At 39.5% G+C, this 14,054-nt stretch overlaps 2 protein-coding genes across 5 annotated transcripts in view; both read left to right on the top strand.

Moving 5' to 3' along the window:
* Positions 1-910: 910 nt before the first annotated feature.
* fundc1 (FUN14 domain containing 1) lies at positions 911-3,961 on the top strand. Its single transcript, XM_005940055.3, has 5 exons — positions 911-997; positions 1,460-1,610; positions 2,821-2,896; positions 2,983-3,111; positions 3,216-3,961. The coding sequence occupies exons 1-5, from the start codon at positions 928-930 to the stop codon at positions 3,291-3,293; spliced, it is 504 nt and encodes a 167-aa protein (XP_005940117.1). The 5' UTR covers positions 911-927; the 3' UTR covers positions 3,294-3,961.
* A 123-nt stretch (positions 3,962-4,084) lies between these two features.
* efhc2 (EF-hand domain (C-terminal) containing 2) overlaps positions 4,085-14,054 on the top strand; it is an 11,242-nt gene continuing 1,272 nt past the window's right edge. Inside the window, exons 1-14 of one of the 4 annotated variants that reach the window (XM_014339295.2) lie at positions 4,085-4,788; positions 5,046-5,234; positions 5,458-5,608; positions 6,344-6,567; positions 6,707-6,958; positions 7,627-7,734; positions 8,768-8,906; positions 9,594-9,759; positions 9,881-10,023; positions 10,159-10,355; positions 10,559-10,692; positions 11,448-11,642; positions 12,500-12,592; positions 13,660-13,759. In XM_014339295.2, coding sequence (XP_014194781.1) covers positions 4,747-4,788; positions 5,046-5,234; positions 5,458-5,608; positions 6,344-6,567; positions 6,707-6,958; positions 7,627-7,734; positions 8,768-8,906; positions 9,594-9,759; positions 9,881-10,023; positions 10,159-10,355; positions 10,559-10,692; positions 11,448-11,642; positions 12,500-12,592; positions 13,660-13,759 — 2,133 coding nt within the window. In that variant the 5' untranslated portion in view covers positions 4,085-4,746. The other 3 variants (XM_014339294.2, XM_014339296.2, XM_014339297.2) reach the window with 3 other exon arrangements.

Below are 14,054 nucleotides of genomic sequence, written 5' to 3'. Positions count from 1 at the left end.
GCCAAGGGAATTTGTTGCAACGTCGCACATGTACTTTTTGACTGATAGATAGATAGATAGATAGATAGATAGATAGATATTAGCTCAAGAAACTGGGAACTCATTTTCCTCCAAATAACACAAATAAACATGAATTTAAAAAAATGAACGACTGAAGAAACTGTGAAATGAACCATAGAAAGTAAACTAAAGTGAAACAGTCCAGAAAACTATAACTATTCCCTTTTTGAAGTTTTGTGCCGTGTTATTTTATCTATTTTTTAAGCTTCAGGAGGACGTCAGTTAGCGAATGAACACAATGCCTTGGTGTTCCAAAAAAAGATATAAACAAATCCCCATAAAAAATAAAAAGCTATATAAAACTTAGTAATAACATTTTAATATATTTACTATCGATTCTTTCTTTTGTTTGTCTGTTTTGTCTTTTTCTACCACTAGGCACACCGGGTTATTACGAAACTCATTCATGGATTTGGTGCATAAGCCACGGCAGAATTTCTTCTGCTAACTTAATAGTGCAAAAATAACCTAAATAAATGAAACCTGTTATTGTCAGGAATTAGTCAGGAATTGTTTTCCTAATATCAGTTAGGAAAATAGGGGGCTAACCATCTCCACTTGGAATGCACTCATTTAGAGTTATTCTTAAAAAACAAAATAGTCACAACCAACACACCTTTAGCTGCCCATACCTGTGTCCTAACAACCTTCAGTGCACTGAGTGTATTGGAGGTCACGCGAAACCTGGATGGAGTTGCGAGACTGGCAAAATCTCCAAATGTTTCATAAGAAACAAAAACATGTATTATTATTATTATTATTATTATTATTATTATTATTATTATTACTACTACTACTACACAACGTATAACATTGCAGCATATGTAGGCCTGCCCATGTCTCAGTTTCTTTTTCACCGTCAAATTTATGCAAATGACGCCGGACGTGAAAGCAGCTGAGGACAGACCAGTGCACTCCAAAATGGCGAATAGCAAGGGTAAGGAGGCCTGTAAAGTTATTGCATGTTATTCGGATCCAGGACGGGCTCGACACCGTGGTGCATTTAGTAACGTTCGCGTTGCTGCTAAGAAGCCTTGAAGACGTTTTCCCGTTTACTCTGTAGCGTTGACTGTGTCCTGGGCCGCACCATTTACAGCTAACATTAACTTTTCACCTGTTAGCTTTAGTTATGTAGTCATGCTAAGTTATTGTTAGGCCCATGAATTTTAGTAAGTTGTATTGGAGCCCGTAATGAAACTATTGGTATCTGCCTCTGTCATGATAAATCTTAAGTAAAAAAGCAGGAAACTACTAAAATTGATCGTTGAGTTATGGATAATAGCGTCCAGAATCGTGTGTTGATTTTGTAGCATATAACTGTGCTTGTAAGGCTTCTCGCCGCTGCATTCATTGTTATTTCATGCTAGCTGTCTTTTATTTTTCCTTGTATGTACACAAGTGGAAGATGAGATTTACGACAAGGTCGTGGATCTGACAGAATACGCTAAACGTCAGCGATGGTGGAACCGCCTTTTCGGAAAGAATTCCGGCCCCATAGCTGAAAAATACTCTGTGGCCACACAGATTGCAATAGGTGGAGTGAGTGGATGGTAAATATTCTCATTAAAATTATGCTGCCTTTAGCGTAGTAAATATGAATGGCTGAGAAACACCCCAACGCAAAATGAGAAAATCTCAAGATTTAGATGGTTATAAATTGCTCCGTGTCTCATGTTGTTTACAGTATATCTTCTGTTGGCTGATTGGACACGGATGTCTTTATTTCTGTACTGCGCAAAAATCTCTAGCCACCCCACATTCCCCTTTCCTAGGAAAATATGAAATGTGTGCAGACAGTATTTGAAACATGCAAACATATATATATATATATGCCATACAGTATATAAGAAAAACAGAGTTTATACAATACTCATGACCTTTTAAGTGATCATGGTCATGAGTATTCTTCAACAGCCCGAAGTCTCCTCAGAAAGCTTTCGTCTAATCCCTTTAAGCACTCTTCAAAGATAGTTCTTCAAAGTTCTCCTTTGAATGCTGTTTGTTCCATTCTTTGTCATGATGATCTCACACTGCTTCAGTAATGTTGAGGTCCAGGCTTTGCACAATCGATGGCTGACAGCGTTCCACTGTGTTTTTTGTTGTTGTTGTTGTTGTTGTTTGGGGGGGTTATCCAGGTATGGCTTTAGCAGCATGTATGGCAGCAGTTTCATTCTTTAGTTTCAGTTTCCAAATCAGACACTTTAGAGATGACATTGGGTGGTGGATCAAAGATCATTTTCTGTGTTCATGAATTTATTACTTTTGACAAGTTATTTACAACCCAGTTCTTGTGTCATTTGGCATACCTCAGAACTTGGAAAGGAACGTCCAAAGAAAAACATTAAAAGAGCATCAAAAGGGCTGGAGAGCTACTGCTCAAGGCCGCTTTAAAGAATGACCAGGAGGCCTGGCTCTTTGGAAGCAAAATATAAGGAAATGAGGAGTAGCTCAAAATGTTTTGTACAGTATTGTATTACATATAGTGCATGCTCATCGTGCTGTTCACATGTTACTGTAGCAGAGAGACAAAATTGTATTTTGCCATCACTTAAGAAAACAAATTTCACACTCCCAACTTTATAACTCTGCAGTTAAGGTATCTTGCAAACAGTGTCTTAGTTACACTTTATCAGTGGAACCTTTCACATCATGCAAACCTTATGACAGTGAATGGCCACCTTACAATGGTCATTGTTAGGCTAACTTGTGTCATTATTATTGTTAGATCAGCTACTATGCTCTCTTTTCAATTTGCCTTAGGTGTGCAGGTTACCTCTTCCAGAAGGTTGGAAAAGTTGCTGCTACCGCAGTGGGGGGAGGTCTTCTGCTTTTACAGGTATTATTGCATCGCCCTGCATAAATATGTGCAGGTTAAGCTTTTCAACACATTGACATTGTTTTCATGAATCTGTCTTTCTTCAGGTAGCTAACAACAGTGGCTATATCCAAGTGGACTGGAAGCGAGTAGAGAAGGATGTCAACAAAGCTAAGAAGCAGTTAAAGAAGGGAACAGATCAGGCAGTCCCTGAGCTCAACACATTTGTTGAGAAGGTAATTTTGTTGTGAGTTGTCTGGTTGACTGTGAGATCATTTTCACCCTCCCATTACAACGAAAAAGTGACTGTGTCATATGAAATATGGTTTGTGTCTTTCAGTCCAGAGAGTTTGTGAAGAAAAACATTGTCGTCACAAGTGGCTTCATCGGAGGATTCCTGCTCGGCCTGGCATCTTAGGACCTACCGAATGAGAAGAGTTATTGGGGGTTTTTTGTGTTATGTTTCTGATGTTATAAAAAGCTATAGGGGATAATTATAAGTCTTTGCTGAAAAGTTCTCAAGTGTTTTAACAGCAAGTGACCAACAGATACCAGTTTAGCTTGGAGCTCTGTGTTTTTACTTAAGCTGCATTGCAAACCCCTCTGTTTATAACACCATACTTGCAAGTATTGTTGATATAGACATGGGACTTATTTAAAGCCCAGAATGGCCATCTTGAAACACTCCAGTTTTAACGCCAAATAATAATACATATCATGTAAATTAAATCAAAAAAGGAAACCCAGCAGAATGCTTCTGTTATTATGTATTTATTAAAAAAACGGGACAGTGTTCCAGAAGGAAAGATTTCCCATTGTGGTTGTGCACAGTTGGGGCAAATAGATTTCAGTTCACCTACACCTGGCAGGGGATGCATGTCTTTAGGGTATTCCATCAGTGCCACTGTTAATTTTTATATTTTGGTTTAACACATTATAATCAATCATCTTCAAAGTAAAAACTGGGTTACACCAGTCTTTGCGATCTCTGTTTTTTATGGTCTATTATGTTTAGCATCGCTTTGGGTACTGAAGGCTGTGGTCTGACTATTATGTAAGTAAATAAAAATAAAGAAATATGTTTAATTGTGTCTAATTCAATTTACAGTGCAGTTTATTTAACTGTACGGATGAAGAAACCTAGTCTCGGATGCCTTTGAAGTCTGTTAGTATACATTCATCCATGCTTTGGTTTACTTTCACTTGGATTTTGTAAAATGTTTTAGTTTGCACATATAATTAGAAACAAAAATGAGCTGCTACTCTGGCCATTTATTTTTGTATGCCCTACAAGCATAATAGTTTACAAGGAAACAGGATGTGTTATAATGTATTCTTGAGTCCAAGTTAAATTTTTGCAGGATGTGTGTGGCATACATTAAATTATAATTTCTTAGGTAGACACAGGGCTTTTAGATGGCGTAAAAGTTCAAGCAAGAATTATTTCCAAATCATCAGAATGTACAGTAAACTCTAAACAGCAAGGTATTATTTACAGGGATAATTACTTAATTACCTTAGTAGTGGTGGTTATATTATGCCAACTCTGATACTATTTGTAAACTTTAATATATAAATAGGACATAAGTACACAGTTTACGCTCTGTTGCACTTTTTAACTTGTAGGAAAAATAATGTGTTTATAAATTCTTTTTTATTTAATTGGCTATGTTAGCATCAAAATATACGATGAACAGCAATAATTTGAATATTGTTATGAAAATAAAAATATTTCATTGGTTCTTTTTGTTGCTAAGAGACGTGTCCCCAAAAGACGTTTCCATGGTAACAGACCAATAACAGACCGTTGGAACTTCAGGGCCGCTGAGTTTTATGGAGAAAGTAATCCAACAGTTATAAGTATTACCACCATGGCTTTACCGTTTCTACCAGGGAACTCTCCCAATGAAAGAGTAAGTTTAAGACACTTCGTATGTTTCTCGCAAATTACCGAGTTTCGTTAGCAGGCGACTTCCTTAGCTAGAAACTAACCCCAGGTCGCCTGTTAGCTAGAGAGCGCTTAAGCTCAGATAAAAGTGGTTGTACGAGTGGGTGAGTGATGCATGCTGTTTAGAAAGCGCTTTGAGTACTCAGGCATATAAGAACCAGTCTATTTAACATGTTTTTAATAGAAAGTGCTCAGATATACTTTCTCCTTTCTGTACCGCAGCTGGGGAAGGAGAGATTCCACAAATCCCAACATTTTGACTATTCCAGTGGAGTCCCTATGCTGGTTGGGTCTGAGAAGCCAGGCATTGGAGGAGAACATTTAGTTGGTCAGGAGATTAAACCAAAGTACTCCGTCTATCCCATAGGAAGTGGTACCGGTTTACCACCATGGGTAACCTTTGACAAACAGGTGAATAATAGAAACTGATTTTAATTCTCCACTCAGACAGACATGGTATAGCTTTATGTAATTTTTTTTCATGTCTGTTATTAAGGTTTAAAGCTTCCAATAGCTTGTGTTACTCATTCAAGTAAAAAAAAAAATTAAAGCCTGGTATTTTTTAAAGCCTGTAATCATTTCGCATTTGTCATTTGAGTAATTTTAGCCACAAAATATCATTTTGTTCTTCTAGGTTCTGTGTTTTGATGCATACTTCCAGGAGACTGTACCTGAGGCTCAGTCTGAGACGTACAGAATCAGAAAGTGTAAGATCTACTTCTTCCTGGAAGACGATACCATACAGGTTGTGGAGCCGGAGTACAAGAACAGTGGCATTCCCCAAGGTGTCTGTGATATAACAGGAAATATCTTGAGAATATTGCTTAAATTTAATTACAGCCTCAATAAATAAATAAACAATGAGACACTATGCAAAATATAAATGGAAACAGAATAAAATGAGTTGCAAATCTGATAAACTCACATTTTACTCATGATAAAAACTTGTAACATTTTTAAGAAAAAAATAAGGTCACTTTTGAATTTGATGGGAGGAAGATGAAGAAGAAGAAATTCAAATATTGCATTTTAATTCGTCTGACTACAGATGCAGTCTACTTTGCCTCTCTAAATTTTAAATGAGTGTTTGCTCAGAGAAGATGGTGGCGTTGTTCACATACAGCTTCTTCTCTGCATGATTGAGCTTTAACCGTTTCTGCCAACCATTTGTGGAAAGTGAACAGTGATTTCTGGAAGTGTTCCTGAGCTGATGCAGTGATTTCCATGATAAAACCATGCCTGTATTAGATGCCTTCGGGGTGGCGATGATCATGGGCATCCAGCATTGATTTTCAGCTTTGTCTCTTGCAAAAAGACATTTCTCCAGACAAATATGGGTTTATGAGTTTGTCAGTGATTGCATTCTGTTTTAATTTACATTCTATACAGCATCACAACTCTTTTGGGATTGGGTTTGGATTTTTGTTAATCTTTTGCTTTTTCCCAAGTGGCCCAAAAATCTGCAATATGATGAGAGTTTCCAGACTCATTTGTTACTATGTTGGTGATCCCTGTCATAGGAACACTCATTCGTCGCCACCGTATTCCACTACCTCCTCCAAATGAAGGCCAGTTCTACAACCTGTTCCATTTCAACATCAACCAACAGATGAAGCTGCACTCTCGCACATTCACTGTGACTGACTGTGACTCTTTCACAAGGAACTTTCTGACAAAACTTGGGGTGCACGTAAATAACCCTACAACTGTACCTGAGGACCCCTACAGCAGCCTACGGGAACAGGTGGGCATCCGAAATACATTTTTTGTTGTTTGTATTTTATTTTAACTCATATAACTCTGTCGAAATATATTTTAATCCTCCTTTATTTATTTTTTTAAAGAAAGTTATAGCGAATAATCTATTTGTTTCACGCTTTCAGCTCAAAAAGAGTATGCAGCCACTTCGGCCATATGAGAGACATGATACGCTGAAGCAGTTCTTGGACCATGACCGCAAAGTCCTGCGCTTCTACTGCTTCTGGGATGACTCACAGAGCATTTATGTTGACTTGCGGGAGCTCATACTGCACTACTTCCTGGTTGATGACACCATAGAGATCCGGGAGGTGATCCCCCCAAATTCTGGCAGAGACAAAGTGAACAAATTTCTTCGTCGCTGCAGACTACCTAAGGTAGGTAAAGCAGCGTGATAAGAGCGCGATAACAGCTGTCGAGAAATGAGAGAGTAAGGAAAAAAACCACAGGCAGGGTTATACAAAAGGATAAATAAGGGCTTTTTTGAGCTTGAAGTTTTGCTATTTCTTTGTTTTTGTTAACTTTTAAAGATGGTTACTCCTAACCTAAAGGCTTGCAGTGTCCCTCTTTCTGGTTGTGTTGCTTCTTTTCGTCTTCCTGCTTTCATGGAGACCTCATTCACTCTGACAGGACTGCTTTAGCACCCAGTTTCCCTCAAGCATGTAGGCTTTCTCCTCCAGTTACTGACTGACCAAGCTTAATTCATCCTGAAGGACATCCAGGCATCAATCATGTCAGTGTATAACTATGTGTTTTCAGTCCAGTAACGTTGTTTGCTCCGATGCCTTTTTATTAAATGTCAGCCTTAAAGGTTGAGCAGACTTTGCCATCCAGTGGGAAATCACCGTGTCCTTAACGACAGATCTCGTTTCCTTCTTCAGTCTTATTTTGTTGATCTGCTTTTCCCTCTCTCTTTCAGTCTTTTATCCGTCTTTTTATTTCTCTTACCAGTTGTGTGCATGCAGAATGGTATTTACTTATAAAGAATAATTTTTGTTTAACAGTTTCTGTATTTTTCCTGTCCGCACTTGTTTCCCTTTTGCAGCATGTTCCAGCCAAAGTCAAGCAGCCTGGAGAGATAACAGACCGCACGGTGCTCAACGTGCTCACCTCCAGTACTATGGGAAACCGCTACATACTGGACAGCCTCAAAGTATGTCCTGTCTCAGCCACGCTCACACTACAAACATGCTAACGGGATGTTATTTGAGAGGTCACCGAGAGGCTAGGCAGTTAGCGAGATTTACATGAATCTCAGAGGTTAAACCTAAAATGAGCTATTAAGACACTCGATTAGAGTTAGAGGATAAAATATGCGTCAAATTACAATCCAGTAATCCAGTCTAGGGGAAGGCAGCTTCCTTTTTCAGTTAATACAATACTGTGCAAACCTCTTGTGTCACTCCTCATTTCCTCCATATTTTGCTAGGAAATTAGGAAATAGAGGCAATTTATTGAAACATGTGTGTACATATGTGGAAATACAATATATAAGGCAAAAACAGAGGTTGTACAAGACCTTGAAAGTCAAAGTATGACCACCTTTATACTTCACAGTCTGAACTCTCTTAGGTGGGTTTTCTTCTAATTTCTTTGACTATCCTTTAGGAATAGCTCTCAAAGACTTTCAAAGTTCTTCTTTGGATGTTGGCTGCTTTTTGTTCTGTTCTCTGTGAAGATGATGCCACACTGCTAAAATGATTCTGCTGAGGCCAGTCCATGACTGATAATGTTCCATTGTATGTTTCTCTATTCAGATATGCTTTTACTGCGTTGGCAGTGTCATGCTGAAAAAGAAGCTGTTGCTAATCAAACACAGATTATGTTTGACCACACTTTTCTGTATTAAATAATAATTCCATCAATTTTCAGTTTTGCCTGTATGCAACCATCAGTCTTATCAGAAATAAAAGGTTTCCTGAGTTTGACCCAAAATAAGGTTTTAAAATGCTTCCACAGAGCGTTAATCTTATTCCACCATTTTTGCTGACATAATTTCTGCTGTGGATTTTAATACAGGATTCTTCGATCACCATGTCCCACTCCCTGTATCCACTCAGCACCAGGCTCTTAATAGATATAACCATCCAATTCATGTGTGTTTAAGTAATTAAATTCAACAAGTAAGATTCTATATAAGTTTTTGTTTTGTTTACTCATGTCATTATCTCTATTCTCACCTGCAGACCGGAGCTGTCCACGAGGAATTCTACAAGGACTGTGATTTAATCATAGGTGGGGAAGTGAATGTGTGGGGCAGGAGAGTAATCCTCGCTGACTGTGATGACTTCACCAAACACTACTACCGCGCCAAATATGGCATCGGTACGGTAAACACTACTGCAGTGCTGTTGATTTCTTTATTTCAGTATTACTAAAAATGTTTGCATTGTTTCTTTGGACAGGATTGTCAACTGAAAAAAAAAATGCATTATGTATACACCTATGGAATAACTGATGTAAGAAAATGCTTACAGTGACATATTTTTTCCTGGGGATTTTCACTTGTGTCTTGCATTGCATTAATCTGAACACTTGGGGGCAGTAAGAGCAAGCATCTGCCAAAGCCGTCTTTCTTGTGGGGGTGATTCCTGAATCCAATGGTACAGGATAGATTTGCTTGGATAATGAAGTCTTTCTGTCTATAGAGAGCGCTTATTGCTTGACGCTTATTAGAAAAACAGAAAGTGTTCAACACCACTGATGAACTGACAAAAGACACCTGGGCCTCCAGTTAAAGTTAAAGGCACTTACTCCCCAGCAGGGAAAAACCTTATAGTGTATCCTTGCTCACTGCCACCTTGGGCAGGTTTTGGGGGCTTGCTGCATTAGTCACAGTAGGAAACAAGACAGAGGCCCCGCTGACAGGTCACTGTGATGGAAGTGTCCCTTCTTGCTCTGAGTAGTCAGGGGTCAGCTCAGGGATAGATGACCTGTTTCGTTGTGATCTCCTCCTGGGTTTATTTTCTTCTTTTAAATGTTTTGTCTCTTCTTTCTTCTGCTTCCTCTTAGAGGACTTCACCCCGTTGCAGTACAAAGCTCCGCCAGCCCCTAAGCCCCCGAGACCTGTGCCCCCCTACAACGGCTTTGGCTCAGAGGAGGACTCGCTGAGCTTCTGCCAGCGCCTCCTGCCCAAGCCACCACGTAAAGACTTCCAGAAATTTATGGCGAAAGACAGGTTCGATGAGTTTAAGTCACAGTCACAATCAAATTAGTGAAAGTTTTTTATCTCTACTCTATCTCTCACTATATGTGTGTTAGTGCTAGCCCCGAACTCTACTGTGAGCCTGTCTCCACAGGTATGGCTTGGACAGTAAAGTGCTGAATTTCCAAGCTAAGATGATTACAGCTGATCCAGTTGACAGAGAGCGGGTCTTCATCATCTCCTTCTACCTCTCCAATGACACCATCAGTGTGTTTGAACGCCCACAGAAGAACTCAGGTAAAAACTTTCCATCCTCATTTGCAACAGAAACACTCGTAGGACCTGAGATACAAATCGATGACCCTCATGGTTCGGATACATGTAGTTAAGTATTAGAGAAGCTTTCTTTCTACACTCTGTCCCATGTTGTAGGTGTTCTTGGTGGTAAGTTTCTGGAGCGCGGTCGTGTAAAGAAGCCAGGCCAGGAGCTGTTTAAGAGTCAGCTGTCTCAGTACTTTACAGCTCAGGATCTGTATGTGGGAGCTACCCTCTGCCTTAACAGCATCAACTTCCAGCTTCTGGATGCTGATGAATACACATTCAAGTACATGGAGCAGCATGCTGAGGAGGTAAAGAGGAAAAATAAGAAATCAGCTCAAGCTGGTTTTAGTTTTTTGTCTCGGGGGCATGAAGCAGTCCGCTTTTCCTTAAGTGCTATTATTTCCTTAACTGCATTTCGTTGCCCTGTACCTGTGCATGTGCAATGACAATGAAGTTGAATTCTATTCTAATTCTATTCTATTAAGCATGTTTTCTGTGTTACCCTTTAAAGTTTCCCAGAGCCAACATGGGCATCATCATTAGCAAACTAAGGTCCCTTCCGGAGGAGAAACAGCGTGAGATCAGGAAGTTTCTGACTCTCAGTGACCCCAGCAACACTGGCTTCATCCCTTTTGAGTCGATAAGGTACAGTAATGAAGCAAAAACACTTGCAGTTTAATCTCTAGCCCGCAAGTGTTGAAGTACATGATCAATGTATTCAGTTCTCCAAGGTGAAATTACTGCCAGCACCTCCTGTTAGCAGAGTGTGGTAACTTGGACGAGACCGAGAGAAGGGTTCTAGTTCCCAACCATAAAGTGATGAAAAGGACAGTTAATCACTACATATGTGGAGTTTAAATAGTCATTTACTGGAGACTAATTTGTTCCTATCCAATTCTAGGGATGTAAATATAATAAGTGACACATGAAAGCAAAGAGAAATCCTGTGCACAGTATATTAAGGGTGTTTTCACATCTGCAGGGTTTAGTCAGTTTAAATCAAATTCTAAGTCGAACTCTCTTCGTTTTATGGAAAATGGAGAATAAAACAGTTAGTATGGGCCAGCTATAAATTGAATGTAAGTTCTCCATGTTATCCACTCAGCGAGAACATAACCTCAACCTCTTTCCTCTATTTACTTTTGTTGCTCCAGACACATCTGACCAATAAGCATACTACACGTTCTCACTTATTTTGTAGCGACACATTTTGGTTCACTTGGAGTTCCCCTTCGAGTTTTATCTGGTAACCAGAAACCAAATCTTCGTGTTTACATACTCATGAGCTGATTTGGACCAGAGTAAGTGAACTGTAGGTGTGAAAACAACCTTAAAGGATTGTGAGATGTGGGTTAATTCATTTGTCATCAGTTTTTGTGTATTATTTTCTCCCCACATAGGAGCCTGCTGCTGGGACTGGACTGCAATCTGTCTGAGCACGAGGTGCTGGTGCTGGGCCGGTGTTTCTCAGAGCGCGAGCAGACCCAGGTGGACGTGGGCTTGATGCTGGCTGTGGCCCAGGACTTCCTCAAGAAGAAGGCCTTTGAAGAATTCCCTAAAATGGCCAGAGCATTCGCGGATCACGATCGACACAAGTAAGGCAAAATACTATTGCAACATAAACACAGACACACACAGAAAAACACACAGGCAGATAGCGTCACAACAAGGCATCAATCGTGCAGCCTGTGGCCCCCATACCTCAGAGCAACGATTAGTTCCAGCAATGCCATAGCGGAGCATGGGAACCAGATGGATCCTTAAGACCTGTTTAGCCCAGTGCGCACGCGCACACACACACACACACACACACACACACACACACACACACACACACACACAGTCTCCTGAGTCTATTATGTGTGTTTCTCATTGTCTGTCACCTTCATTTTGTTTTTGTGCATAAAATCACATATTTAATGCGCACACACTGCTCATCCATTTGATAGGACCTTTAACCCACTTTTGCTGATTTGTTTATGTGACAAAAGTGTAGACACCCTTGATAGGCATCAACTTGTTCATCAGCGTCCCTGTAATAAGGAAGGCATGACAAGAACAGCGCCTCTGGACTCGCGGTCATTACTGTGGAGAATAAGTGTTCTTGCAGGACAGACATCCTCTGTTTTACACACATTGTCCAAATACGATATCACTTTAAAACGTTTTCCACTAGCACTGAATTTATGTCAGTCCTTATGGGAATTACATGTACTTTATGTTAAACTAACAACAAAGGCCAGCTCATGTTGCTGCTGATGGCACATTGTCTCTGATGTAATGTACTGGCCTCTAACCAACATGTTTTGTTTTGTTTTTTTTCTTAGAGCCTTTCTCAAATGTCTCTACAAACAGCAGACTCACAGCCAATGCGAGTCTGAACTGTAGCTGCAGCTTTTGGCTCTACCATATGTTGGATATGTTGTGCGCTTGTTTTGTTTTTTTTCTTTAGGACACAACGTCTCTCCACAAAAGCGATAAGGACCATTTGTAAAGCTTTCCACCTTCCCGTGCCCAACAGCCTGCTCGAAGGTCTTCTCAGCAAGTAAGAGCCCACAAATCAGTTTAGAGTAGAGCAGTTCAAGGTCCCCTCAAAAATGTCAGAACATTTTCAGAAGGCTTTTCAGAAAGATTTATTTTCACCGAGGTGAAGTGCAGTCCGCAGTCTGTGCCCGGGATTGTTCTTGTCATACAAAAAAAAATCTCTACCGAACTGAAAACCACAAAAATTAAGAAATGGTGCCTTGTTACAATCTTTTCAAGGACATATCTTATAAATATTTAAAGGTGTGTTCTGACCAGAGTTGTTTTTTTTAATTGCACTTGAAATTTTGGTTTCTATTTTCAGTTGGTTTCCAGTGTGCGTTTCATTTTTTTGTTTCAGCTTGATTTATTTAGTTTCAGTGTTTAGACTCAGTTTTGTTTTTATTTGTTATTATTTGTGTTGGGGGTATTTGACTGGGTAAGAAATATAAGACATCAAGTAGACATCCCAATCACAATCTGCACTAACATCTCCTGATGGTTGAGAAAACTACATTTTAAAAATGTTAAAGACAATTTCTACATATTTTTTTGGCTGCTTTTGTCAGCTCAGAATATTGTTTGGTAGTTTCTGTTTTCTCTGAAGTCTACATTGTTTATTTTTATTCCACATTTAAAAAAAAAATCATACTTGGCTTTACAGTTGTTGTTACAAGTTGCGAAGAAAAGTTTTGAAGTAGTGCAGATACAGTGCAGAAATATGGGTTAAACTTGGCCCAGGTGGTGTGAATACAGTCCAATATGCATCCGTGCAAACTGAAAATATTTCACCTTTCAACAAAAAATGTATGAAAGCCACAGAGATTCTGACTCAGACTGGATTTTCCAGAAGCCACAGACAAACAGAAAGTACATGATTATTGTAGCACCTTTGGGGCAGCTGGAACTGGAAGAATAAGCAAAAATTGCAGGAGTCTGATAATTAATGTGTAATTCCATCTGTGACTTATTTTTGAAAAGGAAGCAATTCTTAAATTTTAGTTTGCAAAATGGTTCAATAAGCTCCAGCGACTGTGACCATGAAGCACAACAAAACAGTTTCTCAAGTGGATGGCATCTTTAATTCAGGTTTGCAGATGGAGATGAGATTGACTACTATGCCTTCCTTGCTGGTATTAACTGGTTAGAGCACCCTGCTCCACCCGTGATGCCTGAAGACACCTTAAAGGTGAGAAAAAGCAGTAACTATAAAGCAAATAAAGCAAGAAGAAAGAGTCAATTCAGTGAGAGACAGTAAGTGATTTCACAGCATGTGCACAGATTTTTTAAATAGGGGTAACTGAAAATGAGTTTACGTTCTCCTCTAACCTGCAATCACTCAGTGGATGAGTGAGCCAAAGGCAGAATCAAGTGAGCGGAAAGGAACAGTCATCGGATAAGAAGACAATCTGTGTGTGTGTGTGTGTGTGTGTGTGTGTGTGTGTGTGTGTGTGTGTGTGTGTGTGTGTGTGTGTGTGTGTGTG

This window comes from Haplochromis burtoni, unplaced genomic scaffold, assembly GCF_018398535.1.
Source record: "Haplochromis burtoni strain Fernald_Lab_line unplaced genomic scaffold, NCSU_Asbu1 Contig_280, whole genome shotgun sequence".
Taxonomy (NCBI): Eukaryota; Metazoa; Chordata; class Actinopteri; order Cichliformes; family Cichlidae; genus Haplochromis; species Haplochromis burtoni.
This window is presented reverse-complemented; position numbering and strand designations above follow the sequence as displayed.

What these genes read in the sequence shown, in the direction of transcription:
- fundc1 (XM_005940055.3), top strand. Translation starts at nt 928, where the DNA reads ATGCAAATGACGCCGGACGTGAAAGCAGCTGAGGACAGACCAGTGCAC. An exon ending in CAAAATGGCGAATAGCAAGG is followed by an intron (nt 998 to 1,459) that starts GTAAGGAGGCCT and finishes TATGTACACAAG; the next exon opens with TGGAAGATGAGATTTACGAC. An exon ending in GAGGTCTTCTGCTTTTACAG is followed by an intron (nt 2,897 to 2,982) that starts GTATTATTGCAT and finishes GTCTTTCTTCAG; the next exon opens with GTAGCTAACAACAGTGGCTA.